The 16,311-nt window shown below is 51.7% G+C and overlaps 5 protein-coding genes across 5 annotated transcripts; 2 read left to right on the top strand and 3 right to left on the bottom strand.

Moving 5' to 3' along the window:
• Positions 1 to 455: 455 nt before the first annotated feature.
• On the bottom strand, positions 456 to 3,104 carry AYO21_12054 (hypothetical protein; the record flags this gene model as incomplete). The annotated part of the gene is made up of 1 exon (XM_022661895.1): positions 456 to 3,104. The coding sequence occupies one exon, from the start codon at positions 3,102 to 3,104 to the stop codon at positions 456 to 458; it is 2,649 nt and encodes an 882-aa protein (XP_022505799.1).
• Positions 3,105 to 3,768: 664 nt separating this feature from the next.
• AYO21_12053 (hypothetical protein) lies at positions 3,769 to 5,477 on the bottom strand (the record flags this gene model as incomplete). Its single annotated transcript, XM_022661894.1, has 3 exons — positions 3,769 to 5,107; positions 5,154 to 5,370; positions 5,426 to 5,477. 3 exons carry the CDS (start codon positions 5,475 to 5,477, stop codon positions 3,769 to 3,771), a joined length of 1,608 nt encoding a protein of 535 aa, XP_022505798.1.
• Positions 5,478 to 6,152: 675 nt separating this feature from the next.
• On the top strand, positions 6,153 to 7,083 carry AYO21_12052 (GTP-binding protein rhoC; the record flags this gene model as incomplete). Its single annotated transcript, XM_022661893.1, has 3 exons — positions 6,153 to 6,446; positions 6,498 to 6,701; positions 6,754 to 7,083. 3 exons carry the CDS (start codon positions 6,153 to 6,155, stop codon positions 7,081 to 7,083), a joined length of 828 nt encoding a protein of 275 aa, XP_022505797.1.
• A 4,792-nt stretch (positions 7,084 to 11,875) lies between these two features.
• AYO21_12051 (hypothetical protein) lies at positions 11,876 to 12,262 on the bottom strand (the record flags this gene model as incomplete). The annotated part of the gene is made up of 1 exon (XM_022661892.1): positions 11,876 to 12,262. One exon carries the CDS (start codon positions 12,260 to 12,262, stop codon positions 11,876 to 11,878), a length of 387 nt encoding a protein of 128 aa, XP_022505796.1.
• A 1,692-nt stretch (positions 12,263 to 13,954) lies between these two features.
• On the top strand, positions 13,955 to 14,948 carry AYO21_12050 (hypothetical protein; the record flags this gene model as incomplete). Its single annotated transcript, XM_022661891.1, has 2 exons — positions 13,955 to 14,182; positions 14,235 to 14,948. 2 exons carry the CDS (start codon positions 13,955 to 13,957, stop codon positions 14,946 to 14,948), a joined length of 942 nt encoding a protein of 313 aa, XP_022505795.1.
• Positions 14,949 to 16,311: the final 1,363 nt, after the last annotated feature.

The following is a 16,311-nucleotide window of genomic DNA, read 5'->3' as shown; positions in this document are numbered from 1 at the left end:
TGTTATCTCTTGTATGTGTTTTCTCTGTGGTTTCTCTTCTTTCTCTTTGTATGATTCTGTATTTTATTGTCTGGTCTCTTCTTTTTGTTTTCTTTCTGCTTTTTTTATTTTTCTTTTCTTCTTCTTTGATCTTGTGTTTTATTGTTTTTTTTTTTTTTTTTTCAGCAGAATACGGCATTCGCTATCCTGCCTTTTCTCTTGTGCCCGGAGATTTTTTTAAAAGACCGCCCCCCCCCCCCCCCGGCTCTTTCTCCTTTGTTTCCTATTCTACAGGAAGGGGGCCTCATGGCCCCCAGGAGCCGACCAACGCCAACGTCAAAAACCAAACCAAACCAATATATACGCAAAACAAAGCCCGATCCTCGTCGGGGAGGGGTATCATCGTCATCAGCTCATCATGTCATAAACGTCGTGAAGAAAACAAGGTAAAGACAAAAGACAAAAACAAAACCGATTTACAAACTGCTCTTCAAGAGCGATCCGTTCACAAGCTCCGCCACAATCCTCCTTCTCTGCAACGGGATCATTTCGGCGCTGTACGACATGGGCGTAAGCCCCAACATGATCTGCCGCGCGCTGGTGATTGTAAACACTCCACAATCATCCATATTGGTCTGTTGTGGAGACTCTCCTGCCTCCAGCAAGGTCCATTCGGATTCCTTGTATGCAGTTCCCAACTCCGCAGCGACCCATGACTTTACAACATTAACATATCGTCTCCCATTGCCTCTCAGGCTGTTGTAGTGTGCGATTGTGCGGTTCTTTCCTGAAACCACACAAAGCGTCCAATGGCTGCCGCTGTTGACAGGGATGAAGACCGCTTCTGTTTCAAGTAGGTTCTTCCCCCCGATCTTCGCTCGAGAAGCCCAGCGTTTGACACTATCATACCCGCGGCTTTCGAGGTTGTTGAAGAAAAAGGACACAAAGGCGTGGTGCGTGGGAACTTGTGTGGGACGGTCGTTCTGTCTGCCGTGGGCGACCACCAGCTTGAGGTACCCGTTGATAACCTCATCGTTGAGCCATTGATCGGTGCCGCCACTGGACTGTGCATTGAGAGGGACAACGCGGGTAAGATCTCTGGGTTTGAAAGTGCCGTGCCCGTGACGAAGCGCGGTCTGGATTTTCTGTTCCCATTCTTCTGTGAGTGGGACAATTTCGTAATGGGTCTTCTCTTCAAGGATCGCAAGTCTCTTGGACTCTGCGCGTGTGACTCTCTGGGTCTTTTCGGAGGAATGTGGTGTGGCTTTGGGGGTCGGATGGTCTGGTGTATATAGATCATCTAGCCTGAGTTCTGCAAATTGCTTTTCGGGAGTGTGTAGGGAAGATGCTGCTGAGGAGCTGGATTCACTGCCATCTTTGTCATCAGTCAGGTCGACTGGACTTGCAGCTTTTATCTTTTCTGGAGTGACATGTCTGGGTGTTTTTGATGATTCATTGTTCGAAGTTTCATTCTCCTGTGTGTCCATGTGTTGTTCCACGTCTTTTGTGGCATTGTTGAGTTGGGGATGATGTTCTTGGTTGGCCAGGCCAAGAATATCTTCCGTATTCTCGTTCGCCACTTTTACCGTGGTAGAGGTAAGGTTATTGTTTGCCTCGCTTTGGGTTTCTGGCGTGGCAGGTTCGTCGAGATTCGACGTTCCGCTGGTGGTTTGTCCGGATGGTGCGATTGCGGTCGATATTGATGTCTCTCGAGGAGCCTCGCTCTCAGCGAGGGTGTTGGAAGCTGGGACTGGGGATCCGCCTCCTGACATGATAATTCTGAAAACATGAGCATCCAGTTCTGGGTTGGGGGGTGGTGTACCATCGAAGAAGGAAGAAATCTCGCTCTTGACGGGAGATCTTGGTGCGTCGATGTGATAGTTTCCTGGTGAGCAGTCACACATGGATGAGATATCTGACAACGGAGTCTTTGGACTTTTAAGGAGAACCTCTTTTCGAAGGACCGATCTGGGAGAGTTGAATCGTCTTAGTCTTAGACGTGGTGGTGTCAACAAAGTCGTGTCGGTAGGAGTTGGGGATTTGGGAGTTTCTGATGATGGTGCGTCTTGGACAACAATGGCAATTTTGGGAGTCTGTGATTCCACACGCGGACCTTGGGTCTGGACTCTCTTCGACGAAGCAGTGGTTTCGTCGTTCTCGGTCAAACGGGAGCCTTGTGTGAGGATGCGTCTCTTTCTAGATCGCTGGATGGAGGATATAACACTGCTTGACTCTGTGTCGCTCTCAATGACCGCTTGTAATCCGTGTTGCAACTGCGCGCTCGGTGTGGCGGAGTCGGTGGAGATGATGGTTACTGCGGGCGAAGGGGGTGAGGCAGGAATTGGTTTCAGTTGCGGATATGGAGACTCTAGCTTTGCGCATTCTACCAAAGGCTTCTCAAACTTTTCGTCTGGAGTTGGGAGATCAGCTGGTTTAGGTTCTCGAGGGGGTGTAAATCGAGGCATTTGGGGAAAGACCTGATCGACGACACGTGTGCGCCGAATCGGACCTCGGGGAGCAGCATTTTGGCTCCGTCGGTTCAAGACGTATTGTGGTCTGAACTCTGGGATTTCGTACAACACACCATCTGTGTATTCATGTTGTTCTTCTGTAGGCGGAATGGGTTTGGGGACTCGCTGAGGCGGGACTGTGGGTGTTTGCGGAGGGGGGTGTGCTGTTCGTTGAGCTGCGGCCAGTTCTTTGGCAACAGCTCGATTCCATGGTGATTGTGAAAGTGGTGGAGGAAGAGATATTGGTGCAGCTTGTCGCTTTTGCAGGGTAGGTCTCTGCTCATGGCGACGCCGCTGGAATCGTCGGACAATGAAGACAGTAGGGACAGTGACCACAGTGGTTGTGGCATCGATTGTACGTCTGCTGAGTTGTGCGGCTGCGTGGAAACCGAGTCCAGCCAAACCTCCAAGGCCTGTACATATTCTCTTCGCGGCAGGGATGATGTGGTCAAGAGGAGAAGGTCTGCGAGGGGGCAAGAAGACGCCGGTGGTAGGAGGGGGAGGGGTCGGAGGGTCGACAGGCCAACCACCAGGCACATATCTATCTTGGTACGGATTGTGCGCAGGAGGAGGCGTTTGAGGATGCCAATCCATGAAAGATGAGGTGTCAGCCATGGCTGTGGATTTTGGAAAGGCGAGGGATGCTTGAGGATGCCACGATGCGGGATGTAGACTGAGAGTGTCGAGAACTGGATGATATTCAGGATGAAGATGAGACCGAGCAACAGAGGTACAAAGATCGGGAGCGAGTTATCTGACAGCATAGGAGTGTGAGAAGGGGTGAGTCGCGCTGAGTCGGGGAGTCGTAAGAGTAAACACAAAGTCACTTGGGTCAAGGGAAATAGTGAATTGTCTTTATTATATGATGGATTGAAAGATGCAGGATAATCATCGCAGAGAGAGAGACGCGATTCTCCAAAATGCCAAATGCGGCACTGTAGCGATTGGCCATTTTGATTTTCTGCCGCCCCGCCGTATCCAAGACAATGGATTTCATATCCGATACCGCCTTCGTTCACGAAGCTAAATACAGTACATGCAGGATGGAAGGGTCAGCCCCCATTACCACATGGAGGCTGTACCTAGGTACTGATAGGACCAGTGGTTGGTACTACTACTACTAGACGTAAACAAATAAACACCCGAACACAACTGTTGACACTCGTAACATTGTATCATTTGATGTGTACGCAGTACGGTTGCCTTACAATGGACTCCACATCCGCGATCACATTCCTGCGAACCAAAACACTTTTCGATTCCATCATTCTCCCTTGAGTCAAAGTACGCTCAGTCCGAGATACTTGAAAAGGACCGGGACTCCCTCAACAGCCAGCCAAGCGATCCCCGAATACACGATAAGTTTGGTCACCACTTCCACATCATACCTGACTCGAGGTTTCTGTATGGTCAAGAATATCTGTCGTTCCTGTAATTCATCCATTGCCTGATCTTCCTCCGGAGTGCGTATTTTGCCATCTGCGGGCGCAATCACAGGAATTGGTGACAGCCCTTCCATCCCTGTGCCCATCTGCGCGCGGAACATCTCCAAGCTGCTAGATCTTTTCCTTCCCGAGACAGTCTCATTACCCTGGAAGTATCCAGGGTCAGGAGAGGGTGAGGATGAGGGCGAGCCTTCCAGTGGTGGTGTCAGTGCCTCCAGAGCATTTTTGCTATCCCTCCTCCTCTTTTCACGGTAGGCCAGTGTTTCATACGCATCTGCTTCGGACTGAGGCCCGACCGAGATGGCTCTTCTGCGTCGGAATGATGACAACAGATGGGGAATATCCCGCGCGGGCGGAATGATGTCGTCGTCATTGGGCTGCCGTGGAATGGTCTCGTACTCCGAGGCCGGTTTGAAAAATCGTCGTGGTAAAGTGAGCCCCAGCTGTTCAATCACACGGAATATTGGTGGAAGTATCCTCAGAAGGGTTGGCTTCATGATGCCCCTCCATGCAAAAATCACAAGCACTCCCAGCAAAATGCGGGCCAATGTCATAACCCAGCCCATCTTTTCGAGATCGAATGGAATAGTGCCTCTAGTGGGGATTGACCAGGCATAGGAGGTGCGGGCAAAGTGCCAAACACCGTACTCACAGCCAATCATGACACCAGCAAATGAAACGCTGTCATCGAAACAAGGACAGTCATCTGCGGGTTCAGGGTGAATGCGAACTAGGACCAAGATGATCAAAATGACAAGCACGACCCGTTTCAAGTCGCCGCCGTGGAGCCAGTCATCAAAGGCCTCGCCATAGAGGCATTGAACAAGTGCTATCAGAGCACCGAGAATGCTTCCCCAAATGACGTCAAAGAAGCCATGCATTCCACAGTATAGCCGGCCAAGCACAATTGAAACAGCGTAGAAGTAAGCCAGAATCTGGAGCCCGAGTTTGAGGTTCGTATCCAGGTCGTTGGTCTCTTGCCGTAGGAGGTAAAGTGAGTAAACAGCAACCGAGACTGCGTTGGTCGAGTGCGTGGAAGGGAAACCGTACTCGAGGGCAGCAGACCCAGACATGGTGATTCGAGTTAGGGGCGGAGAAAGTGGTCGAGGTAGGCAGAGGAGATCTTTCAGGAACCCACTGAAGAAAACTCCAGACGCCAGGACGTGGACCATCCTACTGCACGTCAGAATGAGCCCGCCATTGATTGGCACTTGCATACCCTCGTCCCAGATTTGTGTTCCCACACCAGAATAAAATAGGCAACATGACCATGAAGAATGTGTGTGTTCCCAGGTTTGCCGACGTTGCAAAGTATGTATCAAAGGCGGGGGTTCGTAGGGTGTCTTGTAGCCAGGCGACGTAGGGGGTCTCCCAGCGTACAACAGGGAGGAGTTGTTCTCTGAATAGGTAGCGCCATCGTGGCAGTCTGATCTTGTCTGAAGCAAAGTCAGAATGATTCCGCAGAGGTATCATCAGTTGTTCGCTACATACAGTGATCGAGCGACCTCAACCCGGCATCTGGCCTATCTTTCTCCTTGTTCATTTCTGTAACGGGCGATAGCGGGCAAAGCTCCCTTCCATCGGATCCACGTCTGGCCGAGGAAAGAAGTACGTTCCTGAGGATGATGCATTAACATCGACCGTGGAAGGCAAGGGAAGGCATCGAGATTATCGGCGAAGAATGCGGGAGGTAGCTGTCGAAGTGCTGTCGTGGTCGCGAGTTGTGTGGTGATTCAGGGACATTGATTGAATTGGAGATTGTGTGGGCTATCTCATTCGTCCGCTCGGCTGCCTGCAAAACTGGTGCAGCTGAGTTCTCCTCAACAACAGCACGACCCGGAGGGCATTGACGAACTGATTTTCGACATGGTTCTTGTGCATGCAGGAACCATGTCGATAAGCGATAATGTCGCAATTGACGCAGGCCTAGCAGCTGAAAATAGGGTCAGGTCTGCACGAAACCTGCGTTTCACATGCAGTTTGGGCAGTGGTTACTTGGGCAACCACAACGGACAACAAAGAGTCCACCGCAGTCATCCCACGATGAGACGGCTATTATTGACTCGGAAATCTCAACAGAAACCTGCTTGAACCACATGTTCAGATCCCTCAGGCATTAACACCACATATAATACTGCCGCTCCCATTCAAACGGTCGGGCTCTCCACGTTAACTTTCCATTTCACAACAGAGAGCCCACCCTCCAACTTCACTCACCATGGCAGAAACCGACCACTATCCTTTGCGATCATCCACCGTCCTGTCCGAAAAGGGTCCATCTTCCTACATCACCCCCTCCTCACCAAAGAAAAGACCCGTCCGAGCACCCAGTACGAGAACAAGTAACGGCACAGTCAGCACAAACATGAGTTATGGCAGTGCGGGACGACTGTCAGAAGCCACGAATATCACCCAACCACCTGCGCACTCCAAGAAGTTCGTTGTGGTCGGAGATGGAGGTTGTGGAAAGACCTGTCTCCTCATCAGCTATGCACAGGGCTATTTTCCGGAGGTATGCAGGATAAGAGAGGGGAGTGAGCAGCAAATAGCTGACGATGGCTAGAAATACGTGCCGACCGTGTTTGAAAATTACATCACGCAGACCATCCACAAACCCACAGGCAAGACCGTCGAGCTCGCACTCTGGGATACAGCGGGACAAGAAGAGTACGACCGACTACGACCACTGTCGTACCCGGAAACAGACCTGCTGTTTGTGTGCTTTGCTATTGACTGCCCCAACTCACTAGAAAATGTCATGGACAAGGTGAGGCATCCTCGCGTGCTGGATCATACTTGGTACTGACTGGCCATCACAGTGGTATCCTGAAGTTCTACATTTCTGCCCAACAACGCCCCTGATCCTCGTGGGTCTCAAATCAGACCTCCGTAACAAACGAACCTGCATCGAACTCCTGCGGACTCAAGGCCTCACCCCTGTAACACCAGAACAAGGAGCCGCAGTAGCTCAACGAATGGGGGCTAGGTATATTGAGTGCAGCGCCAAGGAGAACAAGGGCATCCAAGAGGTATTCGACTTGGCCATCAACACTGCCATCCAGGTTGAAGAGGAGAGCTTTGAAGCGAAGCCAAACAACAAAGGGGTAAAGGTCAAGAAGGCGAAGAAGAGGAAATGTGCATTCCTATGATCCTGTGGATCAGGAATTGACTCTTTGAGGAGATCACACCTTTCCATTCTCAGGGTACAAAACTTTGATCTTGTATGATTGACCTTTTGGGCTTAACATCGCCCGCTGATGTCTGATGGTACGCATATGGGATGGCGTTGGATGCAATCAAATTGCATGACGAGGCGCTGTAATGAGACTGCTGGTTTTAGAAGGGGTGTCGCTGTGCGAGCAAGCCTCGACTCGAGCTTGAAGCTCTGTGGCTCGCTTTGATGTGATTGCCGCATGAGCAGCGCATTGAATAGCTGCTCCAAGAATGAATACATGCTCTGTGGAACATGCTCTGCTTCCGATGCCCTCGTCGTGAGTCGTTTTGGTATCGTCATTGTCTCTCCGACCCTCCTTTCAGCATAGTTGACAATCCAAACCACGGTCCAAGAAACCTGCCCAACTGCACAAAGCTCGTGACTAAAGACACAGCATGAGATGTCACCGCAACCTACACGGGTAAGTAGGGTAGGAACACGCAGACAATGGACGACATTTCATCCGCCACGCTTGTCTTCTGCATTCCCTGACGCCGTCGAATGCACGGCCTCGGCCACGTTATCGTTTGCGTCTGCATTCGAGTCGGCGGCCTCGTCGCCCGCTGTTCTGCCCATGACGGTCTCGAATTGACTCCACAGCGCCTCGACACTCGAGAACTCGTTCCCAATCTGTTCGTGACCCATCGAGTTAGTCAGTCAGTCAGACAGTCAATAAACCGCCGGACTGAGGGCCTCGCTGCAAGGAGTAAAAGAAGCGGGAAAAAGGTGTATAGAAAGGAAAGGCGGGTAGGGTTAGGAGCTGGGGAGCCGGGGAGCAGGTTGACCTGCCATGCTTACTTACTTCAATGATACCCTCGAGGCTGCGATTCAAAGCATTCATCTGTGCGAGGACTTGTTCTAGCGACTAAAAGCCTTGCACACACCGCCAGGGAGGGCGAAGCAGCGAAGTCAGCTCGCTGTTGTTCCAAAATACGTCTGTGCTTGGAGGAACTTGAAGAGTAGAGGAAAGAGGTTGTCAATTTGCGATGAAGGAATGGATGAAGCAGAGGGACGGCCAGTGCGATCTCTATGTCTCGCCTCTTGACATCGCAACCTCGCACCATCACTCCGTTGCTGGTAGAGACACTTTCACGGGCTTCCGAACATAGACACAGGACTCGGCAATCAGGATTAGAATCAAACCCACCTCGCCAATCTCGCCCACCAGCGCAGCGCGTCGAATCTGAAATTCACTTGGCTGATGATGGGACTGGGACTCATCCATCGAAGAGCGCATGTTGCTGTTATTCGATGTCGCCATTTCTGGGAGTTTTTCCTTTCCCTATATCAGTCGCATGCGAGATCAAGTCGTTTTCCCTTGTTCTGGTGGTCTGGAGAGCTGCGGATTCTTGTGTCGCTTCGAGAGGGAATACCGGGAAACAAGTATGTATCTGATGAACAGTGTCGCCTTCTAATTTGCAGAGTTCTTTGGCCAGTATTCAGAGACTTCGAAAGAGAGCGTCGACCATTGGAGCATCAAACAAACAAACCAGTCCAAGACGCGTCGTGGCCTGTCTTTTTCACATGCAACCCAACCAGCGCCCGCCATTCCAATTCAGGAGTCCGTGTCCACCTCCTTCCCCACCTATTACACCAGAAACCAGTAAAAAGTCAATCCTCACCTTACAACAACGAGACACCAAGCAAGATTCAAGAAGAAAAAAAAAAAAAAAAAAAGAATTCATAGATTTGAGAGGAGTGGGATTCGAACCCACGAGGTTTCCCACTGCGGTTTGGAAATGATAGGGACCTAAACACAGCGCCTTAAACCACTACATCACATCTGTTAGCCAACTCGGGTCCGCTGAAGAAAAGAGAGACTGGGGAGATATTTACCTCGGCCATCCTCCCGGCATAAATTGGGGTGTTTTTGGGCGTGTTCAACTCATATTTCTTTAAACTATGAAGCCCGGAGTTGGTGGCAGTTTTGTGGCTTCTGGGGGCTAGTGAGATTTACACGTGGGCCGGGAGAGCGTTATATCGTGGCTGGTTCTAGGCATGGAGGCATGCTGTTAGGCTTCGACCTGTAAGGATGATGCCTGTGCGAGTAACTAAACAACCCTCCCTGGCGGGCCACAACCCCAATTATTGTACCTCGTAGTTCTCGAGCTACTTGTACGTGTTCTTAGCATTCGCTGATAGTATGTATACAAGTCTGCAACCAAAGCTCACGCTAAAGATTCAATCATTTCGTTCGTTTCATTCTATCGTAAAATGTATCTTTTAAAATGGATCGATGCAGATCTACATTTCCCCTCTGCTGCAGTGTGACATGGACCGAGGGTGTTTGCCAGCCACCATGCATCTCTCATGCATCTCTCCAATTCAGGTAACATGGATATATATGGTGGTGAGGCCAACATGGACAAAGCAATGGGCGACATCGACGACCCCAGCGACTTGTATTCAAGTTCATTCGACCGGATCACCAGCTTCCACCTCACTGAAGACGATCGTGAGATTCCCCGTCTTTGCGAGAGTCTGGCTGTCTCGGATCTGTCGTCCCGTCCATATACAGCAAATGGCAATCTCCATCTTCCGCACTACCGGACACCACCGCTTTCGAGAATTGATTTCTATACTTCTCCGAGGAGGGGAGTCGGTAGGAGAACTCGCTGTTGCGTTCCAGAATAATATGAATAATTGCAGGGCCCATGCTGATCTCCCCCTTTTTTTTTGCTGAGCTAGTTTCACATCAAATTCGAGTTGCTTCGGGTCTAGAAGTGTCTGGTGTGGGAACGGCAACCCGTCTCGACTGGCTGAATTTCATACGCGCGGGCCGGTCCCTCGCTTCCACAAGGCAATTTTTTTTCGCTCATCTCCTTCCTTTCCATTTGTCGCAATGGGGTGATGGTGAATGAAAATCTGTGGGAACGAAATGAAAGGAGCGAAGGGCGCCAGCACTCGGTATGCACGTTCCTCTAAAATGCCTCTGCTCTGTCGCATCGAGATGAAAGAAGTCGCCAATAAAGGACATTTTGTGTGGTCGTCAGGAAGGTGTACGCCGATAACTGTTGCTAAATGGTGCCGTCGATCCCATGAGGTCGTGATTGTGTATTCTCTGTTGCATAGAGAAAGTTGTACCTGATGAGAATCATCGCTTGCCTCCTGACAGTAAGCGTGAGAGCCTTTTTCTCCTCTGCTTCTCCTCGACACGGTCACTGTCGGAACTTGAGGCACTTGATGAACTGTGACTCGTCGAACTGGCCTCAGAGGATGTTCGATCTCGAACTGACATATTGGCGGCACCTATGATGTCCTCCAACCGCACATCGTCCTGAGGTGATGTTGTTTGGTATTGAGGATCAAGTATCTCTGTGAATTTGGAAGGCATGATAGTGAGTGTAGCCTGGGCAGGGTGAAGGAGGTGTCGCCTGGACGCTGCGGGATGTGTGTGGTGCTCTGGATTTCTCAGAGATCAAGAAACGAATGTTGTGAGTAAACGAAGGGACTGAACTGGCTCCCTGTGGACAGCGAGGGCAAGCAATGATATAGGACCAGAGGAAAACCCGGGTCGGCAGTGCCCTAACAGTATTGTTTCCTATCCCTTTTTGTCCACGGCACACGATCAAGTCCCCGCCTAGCATTCAGAATTTTGCCCTCGCGTCGGCAGCCCCCTGTTTGAGAGTTTTTGGGAACCCAATAGAAGGCAGAGGCTACGACGCCGCCCCCGTCATTCCCCTCCTTCATGCGAATGCTCCCCCGGATAGAATGGATTGTACCATGTCTAGACCCCTCGCAGGACCCAGAACCGAGCGTGGAGCCTCCCCACCAGGCCTCAGTGACCAATTTTCAGGGTCTCGTGTGTGGCTGATGGTGGTCCCGAAGCCTGAGAGGCCAGCGATCAACCACATGGTGGCGGGCGTTGCAGGGTATATTCAAGGAAGGCATCTATCGAATTGGTAGGGCCATCGAGGCGTACGAGGACGGTGATTCAAGCCACGTAGGACAGGATGAAGATCGCACATTCACAACGTTGGATTCGCTTCCAAGTGCCGAGTTGTCTTCCGTGCCACTGTGCACCCTCTTTGTTCTTGGTTGGATGGCTGGAAGGACGGGATTTGGGGTTGGTTGGTCAGTGGCCGAAGCAAAGCTGGGCAGGGCGCAGCACAATCAATAATCAATAACAAACTTGTGATGACTCGTATTTTGGGTTGACGTTTCTAGGTTGGCGTGGTTGGCCATGGTTGGGTAGAGGCAATAAAGTCGATTTGCCCATTTGGGTGCAAGTTTGCCTCCCGGACTGAAACCTTTCAACTCGGTTGTTCTGAACTATGTTCAAGTCCGAAGTCTTCCGCCTCTTCAAGCCTTCTGAGAACTACCAAGGCGGCTGGCAGAGCCAATTCTCTCTAAACCTAGAATGGTGACATTGCAGTGGTACGCCTGTGACTATTGCTTTCAAGCGGCGTGCAAACATTACAGTTCCCAAGGGGCCAAAAGCTACAGAGGTACTGGGGAATTTTCCTGTTTGCTCGCATCAAGTTCTATGAACTCTGTTTCCTGTCTTTCTCGGAAGAGGCGACTAAAAACTGCTGTCTCCTGAAGAGATTGCTGAACATGTCCTCGTGTTTCGGACAGCTAAAGCACATGGCAAGAACTCTGATCATCGGTGCCCGCAACCTGCCCCTCCAGTGACGCCTCGGGTAGACAGTCTATTTGTGGCTTGAAGGAAGCAAGCCCGCCTTCATCCTCCTGAATTGGCCCGGGTTGTTATGTATGACCAACTCCTAGTGGAAACTTTTGACATGCAGGACATGACCGAGGGCCCTGGAGGATGGCTCTTTTGCATACACGAAGCCACTGCCTGCGGCGACTCCTTTCGGTGCCAAGGGAGAGTCATGACGGTGCTTGTCGTCTCGAGTGTGAATTCTCAGTACCAGACTAGACTGCTTTCTAGTGCTTGGTTTCGATTGACGGGCTGCGATGTCAGCAGCTAGATGAAGGATCGCATCGATTTCCCCTTCCGCCAGCATCTCGGTGGTGCTCAGCTTGTCTGACAAGAATGCATTTCGTTGCATGCCACCAGCAAGATGTGACCGTTTGAGCATGTGCTCGTCGTGCAGGAACAGTGTTGAAGCTCCGTGGCCGACTTTGTGGAATCCTGAATCCGTCATGCTCCTCTGTTTCTACAGGATGTTGCCAACCTAATCCTCCATTTTGGTGTCAGGTCCTTCGCCGTTCATTTCGACTCCCTTGGCGGCAGATATCCACAGAACGTTGTTGCACCTAAAAAGTTGTCAGTCATGCAGTGCCAGCACGCACAGAACCCTGTAGACCATACCTTATGAGCACCTGGCCCAAAGTCCCCGTATGTTTCCTGTCAATATATTCTTCTGTGTTTGAGAGCTGAATATTCATATACGAGTCGACACTGATTAGGCGACCTTTGTATTCTGTTTGACCCCATTTTAAACGGATGATAACCTCGTCGTTGATCCTGCGATACAATCTGTCAATACGCGTATCTAGGCGATCAAGCCGTGCCTCGATCAGGGGGAAGTGCTCGCGCACTTTGACACAAGGGGTGCGAGGACGTACAAGCTCTGAAGCAGAGGCCGCGGGTTTATGGGAGTGAACTGCGAAAACATTAGCGATGTCGCAAAAGCTGGCCACAACTCATCTTACATTCATTTTTGGCCGATTCACCGAGGATGAGGTTGGGTTTGTCAAACGAAGAACGCAGAACAATCAGCTCTCATTGAGGAATTGACTACACGTGATGTTGTAACTCGCGTGTTTGGATCGCAGCTTCGAATTTGGAGAGAGAATGTTCCGCCAAGAGTTTGTAAATCTGCTCGAGCCACTTCCATATTCGGCCAAGAATGATGCCGCCCTGTGATCTCACGTGAGTCAGGGAGAGCTGGCAGAAGGTGAGCGAGCTGTGGGGGCCAAAATCGCGCATTATCACGTGTTTGACCCATGTGCACATACAGCATGTGATCCGACTCTCCATTTCTCTCCGTTCATCCTTCTCCACTGATCAGAGTATCCTTGCTCCCCAATGTCCGACCAACTCTTCACAGTTCCTTTAGGCGACCTACGGGTCTTCGATCCTTGTGACCAAGCGACAGGGTCTTTGTTGAAAGGCATGGAGAAGCTGCGCTCAAGGAATCTTCGAGTCATCGGTCAGGGATAAGGCTGTGGCACTCTTGTTTTCCCTTTGACACGGCCTGCTGGGGTCACTGGCATTTTCGGGAAAACTGCCAACTTCTACTTGTACTCGAGAACCTCTGCACCAATCAAAGGGGGTCGATAAACGACTTCCCCATGTCACAGGTGGAACGCCGCTCCTACACTGACTTCCTCTTGTGGCGCGGCATTAATTGATAGCTAGTAAGCTGCTCTTCATCACCACTAACTAGGGTCTCTCGCCCAATGTCGGCCAGAACACGTCCTTCGACCACCCGGTCACGAACAGGGTGTTCTAGCTGTCTGAGCGCTAGCCGAAAATGTGATGAGAAGAAGCCGACATGCCAACGGTGCGCACGTTTAGGATTTCGTTGCAATTATGACCGCCCGTTGAGGTGGAAGAATGCGGTACTCACAGGTGTGGTTTCAAGCAATGTGAATCAGAGCAACACATACAATGGAACATCTCTGCAATGTTCAGGAGAGAAAAGTCCTACGAAGAGCAACCATGATAACGACAACATTCCTCCCAGTGTCATCCTGCAATCCGTCGATGACAATCAACTTATCGAAAGGTGTATGTCATCCCCGGTGCTTTGCGGCAGCTTGTTTTCCATTGTACTGAGATCAGATATTGAGTCTTGACCTCTGGCCACCTCCAACTCCATTGGTCCAATATGTGGGACAATCAATTTGTGAAGACATATGGATCCCTGTGCTTCACTTATCCGCCCGTCCGGGAGGCAATCGTCGCATTCGAGCTTCTAGAGCAATTTGGCTCGTCGCCGGTCGCTCTAGCACGAGTGTCGTCCGCTCTGAGCATTTTTCAGAGCCGACTGAGAGGGTCGGTCGACACCAACAACGATATACTGCTGGCAGCAGGATTTTTGATGTGTCATGTTGCCGTAAGTCACGACCTGTCTCGCGGAACAACCTCCACCTTAACATCAATTTTAGATGAAAGCGGGTTATAAATGGACAGGTCACTTGAAGGGCTTGCTTTCGATTGCTCTTGCTTGCCAGGATCCTCAGCCGAATATCGATCGTCTAGCCGGGCTGGACATGGATATTTGGCTCATCGGTCGGAGTTCGGACTCCCTGCACGTCTGGTCTACAATGTGTTCGGGACGAAGTGGCATCGATTCAAATACCAATCTCCCGCGGTCCCTCTTGGATTTGCTTGCGTCGGCAGTCTCGGGCGCAGACATCTTCCGGCGACTAGAAGCGTGGCAGCCTGACGATTCGATTGTAAGAACCATATTGCCATCATGCACACTCGAGATTTGGCATGCGTACCGATTGGCAGCTCAACTGTGGGTTTCAGCACCGCATTTACATCCCAGCCAGCTCCAAGATTCGACCCACACACACATTCTGGATCGGTTGTGGCAGATCGTGGAGGGTTATTGGCTACATTGTAAGCGAACTTTGTCGGAGAATCAACGCCAGGTCATTTGGCCTATAATCGTCGCATCATGCTTGACGGAGGAAGATACGAGACGCGCGTTCGCCGAGGACGTGCTCTCGGAGCTATTTCCGAGCGAGGCCGCATTTTGTCCCTCGAACCTCAAATCTCTGATGCAGGAGCTGTGGTCGAGACGGCGGCAGGGGAGATATACCACCCTGGACAGCCTTGCTCGCGAGTGGAAGGTCGAGCTGGGGATTTGGTAGGCGGCGTTACGCTGCTGCTGTTGCTGCTGCTGCTTGATGTCGTTGTTACATTTTAAGTGTTGATGTACTATATCGGGTGTTTTTGTCGCCTGGATTGTTTTTCATGCTGCCCCGTTGGAGATGTATAAACGGGTGGTTTACGGCAACTTGGAGATTGATGACGAGGAAATTCTAGGGTTACGACATACGACGCGCGCGCACACACACACCACACGAGCACAGCACTGTCTGATGTGAATCGAGACATCGTCGAGCTCCTTCAGTGTGATTTTGTCTCAAAGATGATACATGGCTAACCTACGGAGAGAGTTCCACCACGAAATCTTTCTTTCACTTCCTCTTCCACTTCCCTCGACCGCTCCCCGCTTTCTTTCCATCCATCCATCAATCAATCGTGCTTCTGCCGTCTACGTCGCCCACTTGTCATTCTTGCGCGTGATCTTCACGTAGTACCCCGCCGTAGCGGTCCGCCACTTCTTGCCCCAGACGGCAAAAGGCAGAAAAGTCATGTAGACGGCGAACAGCATCATGGCGATGCCGATGCAGGCGTTCTTGGGCCCGCTGGCGGTGATCCAGGGCCGGATGGCGAAGGAGAGGGCGCCGCCGACGGCGTTGCGCAGAAAATTGATCATCTGGACGGACTCGTCAAAGATGTCGCTGTACGAGTCCAAGGCGTAGGTCATGGCCACGGGGATGAGGATGTTGGCCGCGACGCCGATCAGCGTCAGGCCCAGGCACGGCACGATCCAGTGCAGGCCGTAGTGCGCGCCGAGGCCGTACATGAGGATGCCGCCGGCGCAGCAGAAGGGAACGGGCAGGAACGCCCACAACCGGTGCTCGGGCTCCGTCACGCCCCGGTTGCGCCGTGCCAGGCGCAGGATCAGCCAGTCGGCGCCCAGGCCGCCCAGCACGGCGCCGATGACGTTGCCGATGACGAGCGCCACGAACATCAGGCCCATGGTCCCCGCGCTGAAGTTGTAGGGTGGGATCGAGAAGAAGCTCGCCTGCGTGCTGAAGATGAAGCTGGTCAGAAAGCTCTTGAAGCTCACGATCAAACTGGCCCACGCCACGGCGGGGAGTCCGATGTACGGGAACGGCGAGACCACAAGCTGCCAGTACCCTTGCTTGACCGTGGGGTCCTTTGTGATCAGCGCGTGTCGTCTGCGGTAGGGATGGATCGGGATCGTGTCGTCCACGACGTGAGAAGCCGTGGTGGGGCCCTCGTCGGTGATTTCAGTGGCACTGGTGGCCCTTTCGGCGCTGGTGAATTCGTCCTTTGACGTGGACAGACGGGCAGTTCCGTGTTGCTCGGTGGTGGTGGTGGTGGTGGTGGGTGGTGGTGGTGGCACGGCGCGCCGGATCA

Source organism: Fonsecaea monophora (genome assembly GCF_001642475.1).
Source record: "Fonsecaea monophora strain CBS 269.37 chromosome Unknown Scaff213, whole genome shotgun sequence".
In the NCBI taxonomy this organism is placed as follows: domain Eukaryota; kingdom Fungi; phylum Ascomycota; class Eurotiomycetes; order Chaetothyriales; family Herpotrichiellaceae; genus Fonsecaea; species Fonsecaea monophora.
The sequence above is the reverse complement of the archived record's forward strand: the minus strand, read 5'-3'. Positions and strand labels throughout refer to the sequence as shown.